The following is a 24,526-nucleotide window of genomic DNA, read 5'->3' as shown; positions in this document are numbered from 1 at the left end:
AAATGTTATGACAAATTTTGTGCTAAATGACCTCCAGTTAAAATTATTGTTGTTATTACAATATCTGCCAATAATCAAAACTTGTTCATGTTGTGTGTAAGAAAAACAAGCAATCCGGGAAGAAGGCGGGGCTTAGCAGTGAGAAGACGGATTTTCAGGCTATTCCTGAAATTCCCCTATTCCGAAGCACTTGGACGGTTCCTTTTTGGAACCAAGCTGTCCCGGAGAGACAGTGAAAGGTAGGAGGAGATCCAGTGGCCCCAGAGACGTTCGCAAAGTTTCTGGGGGCTTGGAATTTAACCTCCTTTGCCAGTGACCTTTGGATTAGCCATAAGGCTAACTGAAACTGCAGATAGCTCCAAAGAATGGCGAAGTGTTTCCAGCTGGTAAGGTGATTTTATTACTCAGAGAAAGACAGTCCGCGTAAAAATTTAAACTAATTTAAATTAAAGAACAGAAGAATCTAGCGGCGATTTCGATCTCTTTATTGGTTTATGGACGGTGGTTACCCTATTTTCTAAATGTTTTAAATGCTATTTACATGGACAAAGGATAGATTACTCCAACATCTCTTCTGACCCTCCGCAAGTGGGCTGTAAACCAATTCACTATAATTTGGCTCCTTACAACTTGACACTTTTATTGCTTGGCTGGATTGGTCTAAGATCAGATAAGATTGTACAGTTCCCAGCTTGTTTTTACTTGCAAATACCTCAGAGTCCCCAAAGAAAAAATACTAACTGCGTACAAATATGGCGTCTATTCAAGCCTCTATTCAAATGATTTCTTCAGCACTACAAAAATTATCTGCCACACATGATAGAATTGAGAGAAAACTGGATTATCTGCTGTTTCTAGCAACAAAATATGAGGGAAAAAATGAGAATGTTGAACGTTTGAATGTTCTTCAAATACAAACTAAGGATGTCAGAGATAAAGATTTTCAATTTGCTGATATTTGGGGCAACTGGTTTACCTCTGAGGGAGAAAAAGAAGGAATGTCTGAAGGGGGAGCAGCCACACAGAAGATTTACTTCGAAAGACAGGGCGCATTAAAGAATTTATACTCTATGAAATACCATCTGCAAAACTTTTGATACCCCCACTGAGAATTAAAGACAAGCGGATAAAGGAAATAAACGGAGGACGTCAGCATTATATGAGAGGCACCATAAGCAAAAAGGTGCAAAGATTTTTTTGTATGGACTTGCTCATAAAGATGTTTGGAGAATTCGACCCATGAATGGCAACAGGATTAAGGAGGTTCTGTTACTGGAGAGACACAGGCTGATAGATGGAAAAGTACAATTTAAAACTAGCTAAACCTAGTTAAATTCATTTGTAATAGATATAGTTGAATAATAATTGATAATGATAGTAATGTATATAATGTTGAGTTGCTATGATAAATAATAATTGGATATGAGAAGGGAAGGTTAGAAATATTCTTGGACTATATATAAAGGTTATTAATCACAATAATTATTACTATAAAAAATAAAACAAAACTATATACAGTTAAATCTTAACTAATATGGGGGAAATGCTATGATATATGATATAATTAAATAAAGAAAGGAGAATGATAATAAACTATATACATGGAGGATGGAATTTTTGGTATTAAATATTATGGATGTTTAGCTAAAACAGGATATGAGGATTCATTTTATAAACAAGTAAATGAAATGCTAGCATGTGGTTATGGATTAAATCTTTGGCATAGTTAAGGATGAAGGATGTTTAAACAACTGTAGTCAACTAAAAGTGGAGGTATGATGATGTTAATATGGTAAACATTTGAGTTAAGATATTTGAATTAATATGAATTAATGGAAGAGATGCACAAAAACTTGTTGTAACCAGCTGATATACTTTTTTATAACATATACTTGTGGTTTTTTTTTCTCTGTCTTGTTTTTTGTTCTTTTTTGTTTTGATTTCCCCCCCCACTGTTGTGGGCATGTGTTGTTTATGTAACAAAAAAATAAAAAAAAATATTTAAAAAAAAACAAAAGCAAAGCAATCCATTTTAACAAATCCTATTGATCCATTTATTCTGTTTTAGAAACTAGATAAAGGAAAACATACAAAGAGAACTTGTATATGCCCATTTAATACATTGCTAACTTTAAAATGAAATGCTGTTGGTATATTATTTAATGTAAAATTGTAAACAGAAACATTATGATGCTTATTTCTTAAAAAATATATAAATCTTACTAGATTGTTATAGTTGCTACTTGTTGTTGGTATTCTTATTCTTTTGTGTTAGAGGTAACAGCTATGTTATTAGTTTCAGTAGTGTTTTGTTCCTTATTCAGAACGCCAAATAAATTCTAAGGCTGTGTTTCTCATACTTGACAGCTTTAATGGGTATGTTGACTAGGGAATTTTGGAGTTGAAGTCCACCTGTCCTAAAGTTGCAATGTTTGAGAAATACTATTCTAGAGCAAAACAAAAAGGATCATACAATGAAATGTAATCTCATAGAAATATTAGGTTCTTCCCTTCTGCCTTTTGGTGATAGAAGAAAAAAGTTAGTTTCTTATAAATATACATATCACTGTTTATATGTCATAGTGATGGGTTAGATCAACATGTTCTATTATAATTGTAAAATATAGTCTATTTTTCATGCTTTCTATTGTGTAAAGTTATAAAGAAGAGCCACTATTTCTATTAAAATTCCTACACACCCACATATGTTTATAAGAAATTATACTGTAGTTCAGTCCTCCCAAGCCCTGCAATTTCTTTTTCCTAATCATAGCAGCAACATCAACCCAATATTTCTAATACTTTATTGTCTTCCCTGACAATATATAAATGATTTGTTTGAAAAATTTTCAAGAATTATAATTTAATAACAGAGTTGGAAGGAATCTGGCAGGTCTTTCGTCCACTTCCCTTTTCAGGCAGGAAACACTACATCACTTCAGATATTAAGTAAAAGTACCAGCAAGTGACAAATAGCAATAGCAATGTGTATTATGTGCTAGTACATGGCATAAAATATTTAACAGCTGACATGATAAAACGCCTCATGAAATAAAGTAATTTGAATAACTATATTTAAGTAATAATGTCTCTCTTGTTATATTTAATTTCTGTGTGGGAAAACATAGTTTCCAGATTGTTTTACTGATGGCATTTTAGATTTTGGCAAATTCATTCTTTTATGACAGTAAAAATAATTAGGTCTATCTGGCTCAAAAATTGCATGTCTCTCAGAGACATCGTACACTACCTCAATGCAAATAGTTTGGGATCTACATAGCCTTAACAGTAACATTAAAATATAAATATTTTTAAAATATGCATTGATTGTAGATAAAAGCTGAGTTAGTTTCACTATTAGCTCTAAATCAAGAATATTTATCTAAAAGAAATATGTTGAAAATAAAGTCCAAGTATATTTTTAATAGTTGAATGTTCTTTAGACTTCTTAGGTAGTTAATAATATATTTGCATTATATTTTATTAAATCAGAGTATATTCAGATTTGGCAGCTGATTTTTCCCATAGGTTAAAAATAGTTCATCAAAGTCTTACTTCCAACTCCACTTGCTAAAAATACACACATTAATATAGTTTTCCTCTGATGGTCATGTCTTAACTAATAACATAGATAAGCGAAAGAGATTTTAGTTTTCCCAGAAAGAAAATTGCCCTTATTAGGGTGATTAGGCAATCACTAGGGTGATATCTTTACTGAATTTAGTATTAGGTACCAGGACTTTATCACTGAGATATTTATTTCTCTGGCTAAAAAGTCTAGTTTGCTAAATGTTGTGGCCAGCTATTTCTGATTATGTCACAGTAAACTTTACTGTAATGCTACAGAGATACTATTTCAACATAACACTTTTCTTCATTCTGGAGGTAGCCCATGGATCTTAAAAAAAATCAAGGGCAAGATTTCTCCTTTGCTAGTTGCCAGGCTGACAGATGTTTTTATATGGACAGAAGTATGGTTTGGTTTTTGAATTAGCTGTTGCACGTATTTACCATTTCCCCTTGCTTTCTGGAGAATATTGAATTCCATGTCTTCGAATTCTATAGAAGATCGGAGACTGGCAGAGCTGTTTTCCTTACAGGGATGCATAGTATTTCAAGATGATTGCAATAGAAGGCTCAGTTCATTCCATAGGAAATATTTGTGTGCTTTATAGATATATTGCCAAACTTCTATAGTCATCTGAGCTAGAGTAATATATTCTGAAGCAATGTTTGCCTCTGTTACAACGCTTCTGCTGTGCAATCTTTGTTGCCCTGGGGTAAAGCAGTACCTTTCATAATTTCTTTTTGTCTTTAAAAAGGTACTGTAACAACTGCCCTTTGGTGTTTTTTGATGTGAGTGGAATATGAGGCGCATAAAATATTCTTTAAAATGCATAATACCACATATATGTTGATGAATATAAATCAAAACAGTACTTTTAATTATTATTGTATACATTTAGATAGTATTAATGCTGGTGGCAACAGATCACCATGGCAATCTGGTTGCATGGATATGCACCGAAGAGGGAGGCACATATACTTGCTCATTAAAAACAAACATCTTGGCAATTGCCCTTGATTCAGTATAAATAATTTCTTTGTTGTTCTCTTTAATGAATCCCTGGACAATCTTTGCAAAACATTATGAAAATGCCAGATTGTTGTATAAGTTATGATATGAGTATTTAAAATCAGTACTTTTAGAAATCTATTCAATGTTGTGAATTTATTTGTGAGCATTTCTCCAAACAAGGTTTTGTCATATGCACAATTTTTTATCTAGGATTAAATTCTATATGCTTGCAATGATGACTAAATTTGGTTGTAATTCTGATCCATCTAACTGTTGTATTTTTCAGAGTATAAGAGTATACCGGAGTATAAGACGCACCAAGGTCTTGAAGAGACAACTTTTAAAAAAAGTTTTTGCACTCCACAAACCTCCCAAAAATGGCCTGGTTTTTAAAAAAAAAAAAAAAAAACAAAGGGCATGAATAGCCTTTAGGAGGCTTGTAGAGTGCTTCTGGTGGGTGCCCCCCTCCCCCCAAATGAGCAAAAAGCGGCCTGGTTTTTACAAAAACGGGCCCATTTTTTGTCAAAAAAAGAGCATTCATAACCTTTAGGAGGCTTATAAAGTGCACCTGGGGCTGGGGGGGGGGGCAAAATTGAGTAAAAACTGGCCTGTTGTTTGCTCATTTCTGCCTTCCCCAGCCCCCAGGAGCATTCTGAAAGCTTCCTAAAGGCTATGCATGGCCATTTTGGTAAAGGGGGCAGGGTTTCGGGAGGCAAAAAGTGCTGTATTCAGTGTATAAGAAGCACCCAGATTTTCAGCCTCTTTTTTGAGGGAAAAGGTGTGTCTTATACTCCGAAAAATACAGTAATTGACAGTCTTAAGCAATACATTATCTATTAAGTCCTAGTTCAAAATGTCAGCTGTCCACCTAGAAAACCCAAAACTAGAAAACACTTTCAGGAGAATTGAATTCGTAAAAGTAAAACTTTATTGGATATACCATATTGGTACTGAAGAAACAAAAACAACTCTGATTTTCCTGCACACATTCTTGCATAGTTAAACAATAACTTCTCCTTCTACCCACCCTGGGTGATCACATTGTCACCATTTTCTCTTGTCAAAAGCCTGGGTGAAGAGCCATGTCTTCAAGGCTTTTATAGACAAGAGGCCAGCTGAATCTTGGTGAGGAGGAGCCTGATTGCGGAAGGCAGGTATTGCTGCAGAATTATCTTTGTGCTTTGTTTCTTTTGGCTAATATTGCTGGCTGTAGAAGTCTGACCACACATCTTAAAGTTGCCAAGTTTGAAAAACATTGGTCTGTTGGCTTACCAAATTGTTAAGATTCCATCAAATCTTAATTTATTTGGGATTTTTTGGCAATATCGTAACAGTGGTTTTATAATTGCGTTCTTTAAGTATGTACTTTTGACTTCTTGGTCTAGTTTATAGTGCTGCAATTTCCTCTGATTTCTCATAAAAATATGATAATAGATCTAATCCTACTTAACTTTTTTGAAATCAGAAAATCTGCTTATAAACTGGATGTAATCTATGCTAGCCTTGGTGCTATTGTATTTGTTTTGATTGTTTCAAGTCCTTTAAAGGGGGAAGGAATAGATATGCCTATTCCTTTTCATTTCCAGAACATAAACCAGCAACATTGTAGGTTTTCCTGTGGTTTTCACATTGGAACCATTCTTGAACATGCTGCATTTTTCTGATTTTCTGCTCTTTTTTCCATTTCTCCCAATCTTTAATGATCTTTCTACCCTGCTCACCAGGGTTTTTAATTATCTCCTCTGCCTTTGCTTCTTTGCAAGCCCCTGATCATTCTTCCTGGCTTTCATACCTGCAACTGGTGAGGTAGGAACCAGTGGTTCCCAAGCTAGAGAGAGGTTTTTTTTTTTAAAATGTCAGCATAGATTACATCCCTTGCAAATTTATCAAGAGACTAACTAAATATCCACTGATTCAAAATGTGGGAGGAAAAAGGCACACATTGAAACTCTGGAGCGCACATGTTTGTAGGAATTTGGTTGTTGTGTATTGTAATGCAGAATTCTTTCTATATGTGGCTTCATTCTTAAATTATAAAATTATATAATTCCAAAAAAGCCAATACAATTCTTGGCTGCACTAACAAAGGGATAGAATCAAGTGGTTTTCCCTTATCCTGACAATCTGAAAATTTCTCATTAATTTTAAATTGATTATATCTATTCGTGATTTAGAAAGTGAGCTTTTTTTTACAGACTTCATGTCTATGACAGGCTGCATTGCAGCTGGGAGCATAATTGAAATGTCTCAGCTTCCAGCTGCTCGATATTGACCACACAAATCATGATTCCTCCAGTTGCCAGAGTAAGCTGAGAGACCCTATACTGATCAGAATTTGCTGTCTGGCCACAGATCTCTGCTGCAGTGCTATCCTCGCTCTTTCAGGGACCTTGAGTTCACGATTGAACCTCACTTGGAAACCCAGCAAGGGCATTAATCTTATTAAAGTTTGTCAATAAATCTTGTACTAATCAATTACTGAATTAGGGATTAAAAGTCATGAGTGTTTCTGTGTGAAACCCAGCACTTTTAATTCACTTGCTGCAATTTCTATATGTTTGTGTCTTAAAATGCATATTTGCTGCTTTAATTTGAAAAAAATGAAGGTTTAGAATAAACCTAAAGCTAAAAAACAAATAAACAAATAGTTGCAGATGTATATTTATCACTGTGCCATTCCATTGAAAAGACTCTGCAATTTAAAACAGTATCCCTTACATAATTTTTTTAAATAATTTTTTTATTTTTTATTTTCAAAACAAACACATAAAATCTTCCTTCTTTACAAAGTGTATCAGTTGGTTACAAATGGTTTTTGTGCATCTCTCACAGTCATCAAGCATAATTCATATTAACTCAAGTATTTTAATGCCGTGGCCCTTCCGGATGCCCCCTCCCCCCCTCTCTGTTTGGCTCGGCCTCCTTGTCAGCGCTGCCTCCTCTTTCCTCCGTTCTTTGCGTGATTGGACTTTTCTTCTTGGTAAATCTTTTCCTCTGCCTACCATCGCTGCTCTGGAGCCCCCTCCTGCTCCACCTGCCTGACATCTGGCTCTCCTCTATCTTGGCCTCTGAACATCTAGCCTCATCCAACCGCAACCTCAGGGCCCCTGGACTTGCCGCTTCAGCTCCATTTGCTTCGATCATTGCCACCCGCCACTGCCCCTGGAATACCATCTCGGATAGCGCCCGTTTAATTCATCTTATTACGGTGCCTTGGACTTTGGACAAGTAGGGGTACTCACAGCGAGTAGGGAGACCCTCTGGCATGTTGATGACACCCACTGTTTGCCCCCGTGGTGTATTTGTGGTGCATCTGTTCTGCGGAAGGAGTGATGGAAGATGGCGGAAATATGGGTGGGGACTTAATGTTTCTTTCAACTGATGCAACCCCCCTTTTTCTTCGATCCGCCTCAGCCACCCCTCAGCCACCCTGGACTTTGGACCTTTCCAGGCCTACAGGAGAGGGGGAAGATGAGACATTCTCCTGTATGCCACCTGTGGACCACTGCGGATTTTCAACCATTTCGAACTCTAAGAGTCATCTGCACAACTATTAAGACTTGCGCGAACTGTTCTTGTATGTGGAATGCTTGCTGTATGTATGTTAGTGAATGATCCCACTTTTTTAAAATTAATTTTTAACTTTACGCCCTGTTTTATTGTACCTATGTTTTTAGTGTTATAGTGGGGTATGCATGTTGGGAATGACTGTTTGGTATATATGAGGGGACCGAGAGTGCGGCCTGGAGCCCCCTCCACTAAGTGCAGAAGCAGAAGTGGATGGGGGCCCGGACCCGCCTCTTGTCCCGGAGTGCATGGGGTGAATGGCCTGCCGAGGAGAGCGGGGACCGTGGAAGGGGAGGAGGGGTCTACGGGAATTGGGATGGGCCAGAGCATCCCGGTTACGTTTGGGAGAGGCAGGTACGACGGGAGTTTCAGTACTGGCCATTACCAGGGAAGGAGGGCTCGCTATGTCACAGCGATCCTTCGTTCCGGCCCTGATAGCTCAACTCAAGGACCAGGTGGCAAGAGATGTCAGGGCCCTGGTCTCAGGTTGCTGCTGCTAAATGCCAGGTCTGTGATTCATAAAGCTCCCCTTGTCTGGGACTTAATATTAGATGAGGGGGCAGATCTGGCATGTATTACTGAAACCTGGCTAGGCCATGAGGGAGGAGTCCCCCTCTCAGAAATGTGCCCAGAAGGGTTTCAGGTGCTCCACCAACCACGACACCAGAGAAGGGGTGGGGGAGTGGCAGCTATCATCTGGGAATCATTAGTACCTCGTGGGATCCCTGCCCCGGAGACTGTCGGGTGTGAGTCCCTTCTGGTGAAGCTGGACCTAGGGGGTCAGTGGGCTTGTTCCTAATGTACCTACCTCCCAGCTGCGTTACAACAGCCCTGCCTGCGCTCCTAGAGTCAGTAGCCGGACTGGCGGTTGAATTCCTCAGACTGATAGTACTGGGGGACTTCAACCTGCCATCTCTTGGCGAACTCTCTGATGGGGCGCAGGAGTTCATGGCTTCCATGACAACCATGGACTTGACCCAGGTAATTCAGGGTCCGACTCATACAGCAGGACACACGCTCAACCTTGTGTTTCGGGGCAGTGAAGACGTGATCTGGAACTGAAAGGCATAGAGACCTCGCCCTTGTCATGGTCAGATTACTTCCTACTGAGGCTCAATTTTCAGAAACTACTCCCCAACTGCAGGGAGGTGGATCCGATTAAATGGTTCCGCCCCAGGCGCCTGATGGACCCAGTGGGATTTCAGATGGAGCTTGGTGAGATACCTGACTCCCTTGCCCACAATCTGACAGAGTCCTTGGTCACTGCTTTGAACAGAGCGACGGCTGGGGCTCTGGATCGGATTGCGCCTTTGCAGCCTCTCCGCGGCAGTGGATCCAGGAGGGCCCCTTGGTTTACTGAGGAACTCCGGTTTAGGGCCCTTTACTATTGAGGGAATTCATATTATGCGCCATGGGAATCTATTCTCGCTGGTGGATGAGTTCACCGATGTTTTCAACGGCTCTCTGGGCTCTTATACAGGTACTCCTATTTCCCTTAGCTTCAATCCCCAGGTAGCACCTATTTGCCTCAAGGCGAGGCATGTTCCATTGGCATTCTGGGGGAGGGTAGATGTGGAGCTGGACAAATTACTCTCCCAGGGCATATTGCAGCCAGTTGATCACTCCCCCTGGGAAACCCCTATTGTCACGGCAGTTAAGGCGGATGGTTTAGTCCCTATTTGTGGGGATTTTAAGTCAACTTTGAATAAAGCCTTACAGGGCAATTCTTACCCTGTCCCTGTGGTGCAGCATGTATTGCACTTATTGGGACAGGGAAAGTTCTTCGCTATGATTGATTTGGCACAAGCTTACCAACAGCTGCCGGTTGACGATGCCACCGCAGCTGCGCAGATCATTGTTAGGATTAGGATTAGGATTTATTTCATTTATATGCTGCCCTTTTCCCTGAAGGGGACTCAGGGGGCTCACAATTCGGTCAGGGAAGGTACAGACAGGGGATAAAAAGACGAAACATAACAATACACAATTTAAAAACATACAACAACCATACCATTCGAGGAGGGGGGCAAAAGTTCTTTAGCCCCAGGCCTGTCAGAACAGCCAAGTTTTAAGGGCCTTGCGGAAGGCCTGGAGGGTGGTGAGGGTTCGAATCTCCACGGGGAGTTCGTTCCAGAGGGTCGGAGCAGCCACAGAGAAGGCTGTCCTCCGGGTAGTCGCCAGTCGGCATTGGCCGGCGGATGGAATTCGGAGGAGGCCTAATCTGTGGGATCTGATCGGTCTATTGGAGGTAATTGGCAGCAGGCGGTCTCTCAAGTACCCAGGTCCAATACCATGAAGGGCTTTATAAGTGACGACTAGTGCCTTGAAGCGTATCTGAAGACCAATAGGCAGCCAGTGCAGCTCGCGGAGGATAGGTGTTACGTGGGTGAACCGAGGTACACCCACGATCACTAGCGCGGCTGCATTCTGGACAAGCTGAAGTCTCCGAATGCTCTTCAAGGGCTGCCCTATGTAGAGCACGTTGCAGTAGTCTAGTCTAGAGGTCACAAGGGCACGAGTGACTGTTGTGAGGGCCTCCCGGTTCAGGTAGGGGCGCAACTGGTGCACCAGGCAAACCTGGGCAAATGCCCCCCTGGTCACAGCCGACAGGTGGTGTTCGAAAGTCAGCTGTGGGTCCAGGAGGACTCCCAAATTGCGAACCCTGTCTGAGGGGCGTACTGTTTGACCCCCCTCAGCCTGAGAGATGGAAAACTTGGCCAATTAGTAGGAGGGAAACACACCAGCCACTCGGTTTTATCCGGATTGAGTACAAGCTTGTTAACCCCCATCCAGGCCCTAACAGCCTCGAGGCACTGGCACATCACGTCAACCGCTTCACTGAGTTGGCACGGGGCGGACAGATACAACTGTGTATCGTACGCATACTGATGGTATTTTATCCCGTGCCGTCGAATGATCTCACCCAGCGGCTTCATGTAGATATTAAACAGGAGGGGGGACAGGACCGAACCCTGCGGCACCCCATAATTCAGGGGCCTAGGGGTCGATCTCTGCCCTCTGACCAACACCGACTGCGACCTGTCCGAGAGGTAAGAGGAGAACCACCGTAGAACAGTGCCTCCCACCCCCACCTCCCGCAGTCGTCGCAGAAGGATACCATGGTCGATGGTATCGAAGGCCGCTGAGAGGTCAAGGAGCACTAGGACGCAGGCGTAACCTCCATCCCTGGCTCTCCAGAGATCATTAAATGATCTCTGCGGGGCATTTAAATGTAAGTGCCTCCAGTTCGGAGTCTGAGTGGCCCCCGGATTGTTCCAGAGTCTCATGGAGCGGTTGCTCCATGGGATCAACGGCGTCGTCCCGCATTTTGAAGATGTTCTTGTCACAGTGTCAGACAGCATTGCTCACAAGTTCTGCAGGTTTTTCTACGATTCCGACAGGCTGGTATGAAGCTTCAAAAATCGAAGTGTCGCCTTGGAGTGCCATTGGTTGAGTTCCTTGGTTTCTTTTATTTAAAAAAAATATATTTTTATTTTCAAAACAAACATACAAATCTTCCTTCGTTTCATACTGTAGAAAGTGTATTAGTTGGTTACACAAGGCTTTCGTGCATCTCTTCCACAGTCATCAAATATAATTCATATGAATTCTAATATCTTACCTTGGATATTTATTATATTACCATCATCATACCTCCACTTTTATTTGACTATGATTATTTAAACATCATTCATCATAAAATATACCAAGATTTAATACATAACCACATACTGGCATTTCATTTACTTGTTTATAAAATCCTCCATTAACATTAAATCCCATATCCTATTCTAGCTAAACATCCATAATATTTAATACCAAAATTTTCTAATCCTCCTTTCGAAATCCCTGTTTACCATTTACATCCAATTCCCTCATATTGTACTCATAGCATGTATATAATTTATTATCATTATCCTTTCTTTATTTGACTATATCCTATATCATAACATTTTCCCCTTAATAATTAAAACTTAGCTGTGTCTAATTGTGTTCTTTTTATTGTTATTGTTATTAATAACCTTTATATATAGATCAAAAGTATTTCTAACATTCCCTTCACAGGTAATATTCCATATTCGTATCCAATTATTACTTATCATAACAGCTTAACATTGTATACATTACTATCATTATCGGCAGAGACTCTGGTTGCTGCCTGGCACTTGGCAGCATCGGAGTCCCTTGACCGGATTGCGCCACTACGGCCCCTCCGGGTCGGCGGATCCCAGAGGCCTCCTTGGTTCACCGAGGAGCTCCGGGAGAAGAAGCGCCGGAGGAGACGCCTAGAGCACCTGTGGAGGTCCGATAAGTCCGAAACGAACCGAGCACTTTTAACAACTTGCACCAAGGAGTACATCAGGGCACTTAGGGCAGCAAAAAGATCTCATATTGCCACCTTGGTTGCGTCCGCTGAGTCTCGCCCAGCTGCCCTGTTTAGGATAACCCGTTCCCTCCTGAATAGGAGGGATACGGGGGAACCCTTGTAGGATAGAGCTGAGGATTATGCCCAATTCTTAACGGACAAAGTTGCTCAGTTTCGGTCGGATTTGGACTCCACCTCTGCAGTTCCAGCCGAGGCACAAGAGGATGAATTGGTAGATCGACCCTGGGTTGAGTTTCAGGATGTTGCCCCTGGGGACGTGGACAAGGCCATGAGAGCTGTGAGTGCCTCCACCTGTGTACTGGACCCGTGTCCCTCCTGGCTGGTTGCCAACAGCAGTGAGGTGACACGAGGCTGGATCCAGGTGGTTGTTACCGCCTCTCTTCGGGAGGGGCACTTCCCCGCCGCACTTAAAGCGGCGGTGGTGAGACCCCTCCTGAAGAAACCATCTTTGGATCCAGCCGTTCTCAACAATTACCGTCCAGTCTCCAACCTCCCCTTTGTTGGGAAGGTTGTTGAGAAGGTGGTGGCCTTCCAGCTTCAACGGTCCTTGGAGGAAGCCAGCTATCTTGACCCCTTCCAGTCGGGCTTCAGACCTGGTTGCAGCACAGAAACCGCTTTGGTTGCATTGACCGATGATCTCTGGAGAGCCAGAGATGGAGGCCACGCCTCCATCCTGGTTCTCCTTGACCTCTCGGCGGCTTTCGATACCATTGACCATGGTATCCTTCTGCGACGACTGCGAGAGATGGGGGTGGGAGGCACTGTTTTGCAGTGGTTCTCCTCCTACCTCTCGGACAGGTCGCAGTCGGTGTTAGTTGGGGGGCAGAGATCGACCCCTAGGCCCCTAACATACCGGGTGCCGCAGGGTTCGGTCTTATCCCCCCTACTATTTAACATCTACATGAAACCGCTGGGCGAGATCATTCGGAGGCACGGGTTAAGATACCATCAATACGCGGACGATACTCAGTTATATCTGTCCGCCCCGTGCCAACTCAATGAAGCGGTGGACGTGGTGAACCGGGGTCTTGAAGCCGTTAGGGACTGGATGAGGGCTAACAAGCTTGTACTCAACCCGGAGAAGACCGAGTGGCTGTTGTGTTTCCCTCCCAAAAATTCGACCAGTGTTCCATCGCTCAGGCTGGGGGGTCAAATTTTATACCCCTCAGAGAGGGTTCGCAACTTGGGAGTCCTCCTGGATCCACAGCTGACTTTCGACCACCATCTGACGGCTGTGACCAGGGGGGCATTTGCCCAGGTTCGCCTGGTACGCCAGTTGCGACCCTACCTGAACCGGGAGGCTCTCACAACAGTCACTTGGGCCCTTGTGACCTCTAGGCTGGAATACTGCAATGTGCTCTACATGGGGCTGCCCTTGAAGAGCATCTGGCGACTTCAGCTAGTCCAGAATGCGGCCGCGCGAGTGATTGTGGGCACACCTCGGTTCGCCCACATAACACCTATCCTCCGCGAGCTGTGCTGGCTACCTGTTGATCTCCGGGTGCGCTTCAAGGTGCTACTCACCACCTATAAAGCCCTCCATGGTAGTGGATCTGCGTACTTGAGAGACTGCCTCCTGCCAATTACCTCCCTGCGACCTATAAGATCACATAGATTGGGCCTCCTCCGAATACCATCCGCCAGTCAGTGTCGACTGGCAACTACACGGAGGAGGGCCTTTTCAGTAGCAGCTCCGACCCTTTGGAACGATCTCCCTGTGGAGATTCGTACCCTCACCACCATCCAGACCTTCCGCACAGCCCTCAAGACCTAGCTATCCCGTCAGGCCTGGGGATAAGATCACAATCTATCCCCACCCGAATGAAGAATGAATGTTGTGTACTATTTTACTCTTATGTATTGTTTTATGTTTATTGTTTATACCCCCCCTCCCTATTTTATGTAAGCCGCCCTGAGTCCCCGCGGGGAAAAGGGCAGCCTATAAATATTAATAAAATAAATAAAATAAAATAAAATAAATAAATAAATAAATAAATAATCAATTTTTATTTAACTATACCTATTGTTACTAAAGTTAACTAAGTTTAGCTAGTTTTAAATTATACTCTTCCATCTATCAACCTGTATCTCTCCAATAGCAAAACAATCTTACGTCTTCTGCCATTTGTGGATCCAGTCCTCCAAACATCCTCTTGATCAAATCTGTATGGACTCCTCTTAGCAGTTCCTTGCTTGTAATAACTCTCATGTAATCTTGACGCCCTCTTTCTGTTTCCTTGTTCAGCTTATCTTTAATTATCAGCAGTGATATCAAATATTTTGCAAGTAGTATTTCATAGTCAATAAATTCTTTAATGATTTCTTCTTCTATGTCCTGTCCTTTGAAATAAATTTTCTCTTCATTTAATTCCTTTTCCAGTATTCCATTCCTTCCTCCCTCAGAAATAAATCTATTACCACTATTACTGCACAGGTGAGGGCAAATTCACCATCAGCCTGCCTATCTGTCTGACTACGCTTGCGCGATCTGGGGGGAAGGAGTGTTAAGTCCTCGGACTTCTGACCTGGGCTAAGCCGAATTTCACTGATTGGTTCCAGCTTGGCTGGCTGCTCGATAGTGGTTTTACAAATAGCTGTCACACAGCCTCTTATTTTTCTGTCGTAGTTCTATGCCAGCTTGTTAATAAATGGTTCAACTGCAACTTGACATCTGGTGTTACCTCGGCTTGCGAACAAAGCATTGTAGATACATACATACATACATACATACATACATACATACATACATACATACGTTTGTGTATATGTGTGTGTGTGTGTGTGTGTGTGTGTGTTGTTATCCTTATTCCTCCTTTATTTAACTATATCCTGTATTATAACATTTCCCCCTAATAATCAAGACTTAACTGAATCTAATAGTTCTTTTTTATTAACCTTTATATATAATCCAAAAGGATTTCTAATCTTCCTTTCATGGGTACCATTCAATATTCATATCCAATTATTACTTATCATAACACTACACATTGTATACATTGTTTTCATTATCAATTATTTATTTAACTATATCTATCGTCACTGAATTTTCCTAAGTTTAACTAGTTTTAAATTATATACTTCCATCTATCAACCTGTATCTTGCCAATAGCAAAACAATCTCATGTCTTCTGCCATTTGTGGTGTCAGTCCTCTAATCATCTCCTTAATCAAATTTGTATGGACTCCTCTTAACAACTCCTTGCTTATAAAATCTCTCATGTAATTTTGATGCCCTTTTCTGTTTCCTTAATCAGCTTATCTTTGATTGTCAGTAGTGTTATCAATGATGTTGCTAATAAAATTTCTCTCTTTAAATCCATAAATTATTTTGTTTTTTCTTCTGTGACTTGCCATCTGGGGTAGAGTTCCCCTCCATTTAATTCCTCTTTCAGTATTCCACTCTTTCCATTTCCAGAAACAAACCAATCACCATAAATTTAATTTCTTTATGGTTATTTTCCTCTTCGGTTTTTAGGATTCTAACCTCCTCTTTTTCCACTTAATAAACATCTCCAACTTCTTCATCATATTTTACTGTTAGATGCTCTAAGTCTTCCAATTTCTTCTCTGTCTTCTCAAATGTGTTTGATAATTCCTGAATTTCTAAGAATATCTTTTGCAGACTTAAAGTTTCTTTCTCCTGTTGAAATTGTGCCAATTAAAAAACACTGCTGCTCTAGCTTGGAAGATTTTTACAAGATTAAGCATAGATTCACAATAAAGTTTTATTTTCACTTTTCTCTGGTTGAAGATATACTTCAAAGGGACATCTGTATGTTTTTCTTCTTATCACTCTCTATAAACAAGCAGTGAGACCTTGGAATGCCAAGCCAGGATAATCAGTAAGAAAAGTAAAAGTGTTTCGTTTCCAATACAGAAACCTCCAGCCCCTGAGTAGCAGTTATTGTTGCAATTTTCTTTGTTTCTTTTTGTTTCTTTTTTGTATTTCAAGTTTTAAAAAAAGCCAGATTCTTGAATGAGTTAGAAAAACACCCACAGTAATGAAAGAGGAGATTTTAGTCCATAGGCTACAAAGAATAATAAAAGAAAAAAAGTAGAAGAAGAAAACTTAATCCATTCATTTTAAAAGGCTTGCATAAATTCCTTCCATGAACATAGCATTTAAAAAGTAAGATAACCCACTGTCCAGAACCATTCCAAACTTAATTCCGCTGCTTATTTCTTCTGTCCTCCAATTTAAATTAATTTTAAGTTTTTTATAGGCAGTCTCTTTTAAACGGTAAAAATTCCTCACCAGCTGGAAACACTTTTTCTTTCCGTATCCTTCCGTTTTGGAGCCACCCCGACTTCATCAGCCTTGGCTGGATTTTTTGTCGCCAGCTTGAAGAACTTCTCTTGCATCGATCAGGGACTTTGCAATGTCCCTGAGATCAGCAAGACATATTCTTCCTGTTCACCGTCTCTGTGGGACAGTCTAGGTCCGATTGGCCACCCAGTGGCAAAAGCATCGGCTGCGGTCTCAGAGCATCGAGACCGCACATCCATATCATTGTGATGTTGGCTCCTCCTCCATCTCTTACATAATTTCTTGAAATGTTGTTAGTCTTTAAAAAAAAATACAAAAGTAATGATGCTTAATGCTATTACAGTTGGTGAAGAAGTAGCAATGCACACAGTTCTGGGGCCATTTAGGCACCTATAAAACCTGAGCTGTGCGAGCTTCATTATTTACCAATTTGCTATTCAGACCAATTCAAGATGTTGATTATTATCCTTTAAAGTGCATGGGTCCAGGAATCTAAGGAGCGTCTCACCATAATGGGGCTGGCTCATCCCACTCATGCTAGTTGAAGAGACTTATGGATTCCATCTGCTAAGGCAGAGATCCCCAACCTCCAGGCTATGGCCCGTTTAAAACTGGACCGTGCAAGTGTCAGGCGAGTGTTCCATTTGTGAGAGTGGCATGCGCCTGCCACTCATACAGAACCATTTCTCTCCCCCCCCCCTCAAGCCGGAAAGGTTGAGGAGCCTTTTCCTTTGTGGCCCTGATCCCAGGGGACATTGTATCACCAGAACTGAGAACTGCTCCTACCCTATTGGCCTTCGAAAAGGGTATAAAATTTAGCTCTTCCAGTTGTGTTGGGACCTTAAGGACAGCACTCACTACTGGAGGTGGCTGACAGGGTAAGAAGACCTCATTGTTGTAGCATCCATCTCTTGGTTCCTGTTTTCTTTTCTTCATAGTGTTAAAATTTAATTGTTTTTTATTCATCTTTTTATTTGTAAGCTGCTTAGAATTGCCTTTTCAGGAAAATGGGTGATATATATATTTAATAAATAATAATTTTAAGATATACAAGGACAAATATATATATATATATATATATAAATAAGTAAATAAATAAAGGGAGACTAGTATAGATCTATTTCAAGCTATTTAGCTCTCATCAGCTAGCCATACCCATGTTGGGAATCGAACCTGTGCTCTATTTCTGTCTGGATGGTCTCTTGTGACGAGCCGAAGACAGAGAGTGGAAGTGTGACCTTCCTCCCATATTTGGGCATACCAGGGGTTGTGACTTTATATATATTAGTGATCCCATCTACTAGACTTAGCCTCACCTAAATTTGGAGTGTTGTTTCTCAAGTTGAAAGAAGTTATACATGCATCTAGTAACCTGAAATAGAACATCTCCATCTATTTGTACATTCTTAAATTAACTCTAGACATTACTGTTCTGTTTTTCAGATACTTAGTGGATGAAATTAAGAAGAGAGAAGGATTTCAGTTGCTTCTGGAGGTAGGTTAAATGCACCACCATTTTGGAATTAATGATATCAGAAATGCTAAAAGGTATGAAGTATAGGCAGTATTTTAGATCATCACCTTGATTACATGCTATGCCTTATTTAGATGATAAACAATCATTCACCATGTAATTGAATTGAAACAAAATAGAAACAATTGAATTGAAACAAAATAAGGTATTTTACATAAGGATGTTTTCCGCCTTATTCTCTAGTGGTTAGAGAATCCAAGAAATGGGTTAATTTCGGTCTGCTTGCCTCGAGATTGAATTGAATGAAACTCAGCCAGGCCTCCTTTTGCACTCGGCTGATCAGTTTTTTCAATTCAGTCTGCCTAACGAGACATAATCACCTTCTCTCTTTAATTTTTCTATCATGAAAACCTGTTCTTTGATTCTCATTGCAGGTAATATGAATTTATTTGTTTGTTTGTGTTTTTTATTTTACAGGTTATTCTTGGCACACTCATTTCCCCAGTCCGCTGGTTAGAACCACCACTTGTTTCCCTTCCTACTGGAAGGCGCTGTTAAGTTTGGCCCAATTGCCCATTTTTCCGGGCTAGCCATTCTGGATATCTGGTGTAAGGGTTGTGAGACCAGTGCACTGTTCTCAGGTTCCCTCGTTGGCATGCTAGGAGGCTTGCTCTGCCATCCTCTTGCCGTTTGCATTTGAATTCCGTGGGCGGGGATTGAATGGAGGCTCAGCGAATCTCCCTATTAGCTGCCGCATCCAGACTGGCCGTTGCCTGTTGCCACCGAGCCAGACATTTTTTCTAGGAGCCTGTTGGCTGCTTGTTTGAATCCCGGCCATTTTTCCTCTGGCGCCAAATGAGCCGCTCCATTGCATCAGCAGTTTAGTAGCTTGTGCACTGCATTGTGAGTGAGTCAGCGAGCTAATTGGCAGCGTGATTGCGATCTCACTTTGAGCTTCGGATTGTTAACCCTTTGTGGCTAAAAGTCAGTGCTTCGATCAGCATTCTCTCGAGACCAGGATTGTGGGGGTCCCATTCAGGTTTGTGGTTAATTCCTGAGGGGCTATAAGACTTCCTATGGCCGAACGATCCACCCACCGTGCCTCTGGGGAAGGCATCTCCCGAGGGAGTTCCCCCTTGGCCGGCCCTCCTTTGCCTAGAGCAGGGAGGGCTTCCACCAGGGCCGCGACTAACAAGTCTAGGGCTAAATCCAAATTGGTGGCTGCCGATAGGGGTGCAAAAGAAAGTCTTGTGCTTCAGATAAACAGGCTTCTAAGAGTTCGGATGCCCCGGGGAAAACTCTCTGCTGCTGCAGTTGGAGGGCCTTCTGTCCCAGCCACATCGCAGCTCCCCCTTGTGGTCACCCAGGGACTGGTTCCCCCGACAACATTCAGGGCCTTTCAGCCGAAGAGGTGGGCCTAGGACTAGGCTCCACACCTGGTGCTTCGGATTTGAGCGGGGTCATCAGTCCCCAAGCCAGGCAAGCCACCCCAGAAGCCAGATATGCATCACCTGAGGTGACTTTCACCTCACAACCACTGGGCTCCAGGGGGGAGGATGAACTGATCATGAGCCTGCCCAGGGAATTTAGAGATATTATTTCTGCAGCCATTTCCCAGGGGGTGGATTTGGAATTGCGTAATAGATCCAAAGGCCTGAGGTCCTCTTCTAGACATTCTTCAGCGCCTACTAGGGATCCCCCCTCCCCATTACACACTCACAGTGAGGAGTCTCTGTTGGGTGATGATGAACAAGGGGATCTGGAATTTTCGGATGATGAGGGTGGGCCCCTCTTCCTGGAGGTCTCTGTGGACTGGCCTTATTTAAGTTCTTACTTTTTAAAGCCAGGACGACTGTTAAAATGGGTGATAAGGATACCCCAGTAGAACCTTCCTTGGGGCTTGACTCCACTGAGATGCTATTTTCTTAACCAGTTCAGGAACAGGAGCTCATTCCCTCACCCAAGCAATTCTTAGATGTTATCCAGAGGCAGGAGGCTCAGCCAGCTGCTGTTCCTCCTCCTAGTAATAATGACAAATGGCTGTTTGGACCAGGTCCGGATCTGGAGGGGATCCTCCAATTGCCAACTGTGGATGCCCCTGTCGCAGCCTTTTCTGCCTCTGAAGGCTGAAGACCGTAAGGTGGAGCAGACGTTCCGCAAGTCGCACCAGGCAGCTGCGTGGGCGATTAGGGCAGCCACGGCCATGTCCTTTTTCAATAGGATGTCTCTAGTTTGGCTCAGACAATTGCAAGCTAGGTTGGCACCTGAAAACATGCGTCTTCATCAGGATGCAAATAAACTAGTGGCGACATTGGAATATTCGGTGGATGCCATCCTGGCGGCAGCCAAATTTGCTTTTGGCTACTACCATCACTTCCCGCCGTTTGCTTTGGCTGCGCCATTGGCAAGCTGACATGCACTCTAAATGGCGTTTAGCATCCTCACCCTTTAAAGGGGGAAAGCCATTTGGCGAAGCCCTATATCCCATTCTCATTGAGAATAGGGATAAGAAAAAGGTCCTGCACTTGGTGCAACGTCAGATCGCAGGGCCCAGCCTTGCTCAGCCAGACCCCAATACCACAGACCCTACTACCAGTCCTCCGATAGAGCTCAGGACAGATCAGGGTTTAGAGACAGGTCTAAACAACAGCAGCAGCAGCAGTCCCACCAGGGAAGTCGCGGTGCTGGATATCAACCCTTCCGTCGATACCACTGACTCCCAGGTTGGTATTCCCATTGGTGGTCGACTCAAAAACTTTGTCCACTATTGGGAACAATCGACCTCGGACACTTGGGTTCTCAAGATGGATCGGCCTCACCCTAGAATTTCTCTCCACTCCCCCGAGAAGGTTCATCAGATGTTCCATCCTGAGGTGCGTGACCATGAGGGCCCTCATGGGCACCAAGATTCAGCACCTTCTAGAAATTCAGGCCATCAAACCAGTTCCAGCAGGCCAGGAATGGAGGGGTTTTTACTCCATCCTGTTTTTAGTGCCCAAAAACTCCGGGGGGTGGAGGGCGGTCCTAGATCTCAAGAGGCTGAACGTGTACCTGGCATACAAGCATTTCAAAATGCAGTCGCTGCAAACCATCTTGGGATACATTCACCAGGGAGATTACCTGACACCAGTAGATATCAAAGAGGCATACCTTCACATGCCGATTCTATACTTGCACTGGAAGTTTCTCTGCTTCTCATAAGCGGGGCGCCACTTCCAATACCGGGCACTGCCGTTTGTCCTTTCCTCAGCCCCACGGACATTTACAAAGATTCTGGCCATGGTGATGGCCCATCTCAGGTCACGCCCCATTAGACTTCAAGCCTATCTAGACAATGTCCTGATACAATCCTCATCTTCAGAGCAGGCCTGCCGGGACCTTCGCGCGACAATTCGATTGCTGCAACTCCATGACTTCATGGTAAATATGGACAAAAGTCAATTAATACCGGCCATGTCCTTGACTCACCTGGGGGTGGTAATAGACACTGTCCAATGTCAGGTGTTCTTATCACCCAAACGTTGTGCCAGCATTCGAACTCTGGTGAATCAAGTACTGTCACAGAGGACAGTTCACCTCTCTGTCATCTATACATTACTCGGGAAACTGATATGTTGCATAGGAATTGTTCCCTGGCCCGACTTCATGCACGTCACCTCCAATGGTTCCTCCTTCCACATCAGTGGAGGCACAAGGGTGTTCTGGACATTACGGCTGTCCTCCAAAGTGATCCGATCTCTTTATTGGTGGACCTCCTCCGCCTTGCAGAAAGGCTATCTGTTCAGAGAACCAGATCGACTCATGATCACGACTGACGCCAGCTTGTATGGTTGGGGCACTCACACCCATTCTCAAGTGGCTCAGGGATGCTGGAGCCCCCAGGACCTGATGAACAATATAAATTGGTTAGAACTTCAGGCCGTCCATCTAGCCCTTCGAGAATTCAGTGACCTGGTGATGGGGCGGCACATGTTGATCCTCATTGATAACCGGGCTGCCAAGGCGCACATCAGCTGCCAGGGGAGCATGCATTCCAAGAGGTTGATGCTGGAAGCGCAGGCACTTTGCCTGTGGATGGAGTCACACCTACCCGTCAGGGCGGATCACATCTCTGGCACCTCAAACCTACAGGTGGATTGGCTGAGTTGCGAGACTGTGGATCAGGCAGAGTGGCAGCTCCACCCGGATTTATTCCAGGAACTGATCCGCAGGTTCGGCATGCCGATGATGGACCTATTTGCATCTCCAACCAACACCCACCTGCTTCAATTCTTCAGCAGGTTCCAGGCTCGCAGGGTGAAGGGGGCCGATGCCCTCCATTGTCCATGGCCCCACGGTCTTCTGTATGCATTTCTGCCTCTACTGCTAATTCCGAGGGTGATTCGCAAGATTCTTTCAGAACAGGCAGAGGTGTTGATGGTCGCTCCCCACTGGTCCTGCAGGTCCTGGTTCGCCGACTTGACCAGCCTGGCCATTGCCCCCCCCCGGAGGATCCCGGACAACAGGATAATCCTCACCCAGGGGCACTGATACACCCGGACCCTCAGTGGTTCCAGTTGGCTGTTTGGCCATTTAGGGGGACATCTTGAGACAGGACCATTTCTTGGCGCGAGTCATTCGTACTATCCAATTAGCCAGATGCCCATCCACTACATGAATGTACAATGCAACCTGGTGAACCTTCTGCAGGTGGTGCCGTCTCTGGGAGTTATTCCAAAATCAGCTTCTCTTCCTCATGTCCTGGATTTCCTCCAGGACAGTTTGGACAGGGGCCTGGCCCCAAACACCTTGCGGAGACAGACTGCGGCCCTTTCCACGGTTTTACACGGAGACACTGGCCGTTCTCTGGCGCTCCATCCCAGGGTTGGTGCCTTTCTCAGGGGTGCTTCCAACCTTAGGCCCCCGATGGTGCATCATTACCCATTGTGGGAACTTCCCACCATACTCGAGGCCTTGATGTTTGCACCTTTTGAGCCCATCCGATCCATCAGTCTTCGTTTGTTGACACTGAAAGTGGCCTTTCTCGTGGCCATTACTTTGGCTCGCAGGATATCAGAGTTGGCGGCACTGTCAGTTCGGAGCGACCTCTGCATATTCCATTCTAACAGAGTGATCCTCCAGTTTGACCCGTCCTTCATTATGAAGGTCAACTCCTGGTTCCACAGAGCCCAAGAACTCGTGTTACCTGACTTCTGTCGTCAACCGCAACATCCTCGAGAATGGATGTGGCATCATCTCGACGTGTGATAAGCCCTGCGACTTTACATCAAATGTACTGCATCGTTCCAGTGGCCAGAGGCCCTGTTTGTCACCTTTCTTTCCAGCTCTATGGGTCAGAGGTCGCCACCACCATTGGAAGATGGCTGAAAGCCTTTATCGGCAAGGCGTATGAGGTACAGAGGCATCCGCCACCACATCACGTCATGGCTCACTCAACGTGCAGTGCGGCCACAACTACAGCCTGGGCCACACAAGCATCGATTGAGGAAATTTGTAGGGCAGCGACGTGGTCATCTCCGTTACCCTTCATCAAGCATTACAAATGAGACATCTATGCTTCAGGTGAAGCGGCCTTCGGACATCGGGTGCTGCAAGTGATTCACTCGGACTCAGGTTCCCTGGACCGGACTTCTACCCACCCTTAAGGTAGTATGCTTAGGCATATCTCATTCCTTGGATTCTCTAAACAGTGCACTGGAGAAAGACCGTTGTACTTACCTGAACAGTCGTTCTTGGTGAGCTGCGTGAGAATCCAACCCCGCACTTTGCGATTCGGTCCAGGGTCGTTGGGCCTTGGAGGTTTCGAGGTTAGTGGACTTTCAGGTGCTTTCTTCTCGAAACAGCCATTCCTTTCATTGAAAAAAACTGATCGGCCAAGTTCAAAAGGAGGCGTGGCTGAGTTTCATTTAATTCAGTCTTGAGGCAAGCAAGAAATTAACCCATTCCTTGGATTCTCATGCAGCTCACCCAGAACGACTGTTCAGGTAAGTACAACAGTCTTTTCTTAAAATAAAATCTTCCTCATTAGAATATTGGAAATAAATGTTAGTGTTGCATAGGCAAGATAAAACATGTAAAGTGTTAGATGTTCTCTTGCTAAACTGAGTAATTTAAAGGAAATGACTGCTGTGAATTCATTATGAATTTCACACCATCCTAAACTGTCATCTGTAAGGAGCCTAAAATATCATGTCCCAGTTATTTGTAAGACAATCTCTGTAGGAATTATTGAACTGACATGCGTCCCTAGTT

General features: G+C 43.4%; 1 protein-coding gene across 2 annotated transcripts in view; it reads left to right on the top strand.

Moving 5' to 3' along the window:
• The window catches only part of GADL1 (glutamate decarboxylase like 1), a 178,518-nt gene that overhangs the window by 96,811 nt on the left and 57,181 nt on the right, over window positions 1–24,526 (top strand). For both annotated transcript variants that reach the window (XM_032238102.1, XM_032238101.1), the window contains one exon: window positions 18,244–18,295. In XM_032238102.1, coding sequence (XP_032093993.1) covers window positions 18,244–18,295 — 52 coding nt within the window. The remainder of the gene's footprint in view (window positions 1–18,243; window positions 18,296–24,526) is intronic.

The sequence above is a fragment of the Thamnophis elegans genome, chromosome Z, assembly GCF_009769535.1.
Source record: "Thamnophis elegans isolate rThaEle1 chromosome Z, rThaEle1.pri, whole genome shotgun sequence".
Classification (NCBI taxonomy): domain Eukaryota; kingdom Metazoa; phylum Chordata; class Lepidosauria; order Squamata; family Colubridae; genus Thamnophis; species Thamnophis elegans.
Note: the sequence above shows the minus strand (reverse complement) of the source record. Positions and strands in the feature narration are given on the sequence as shown.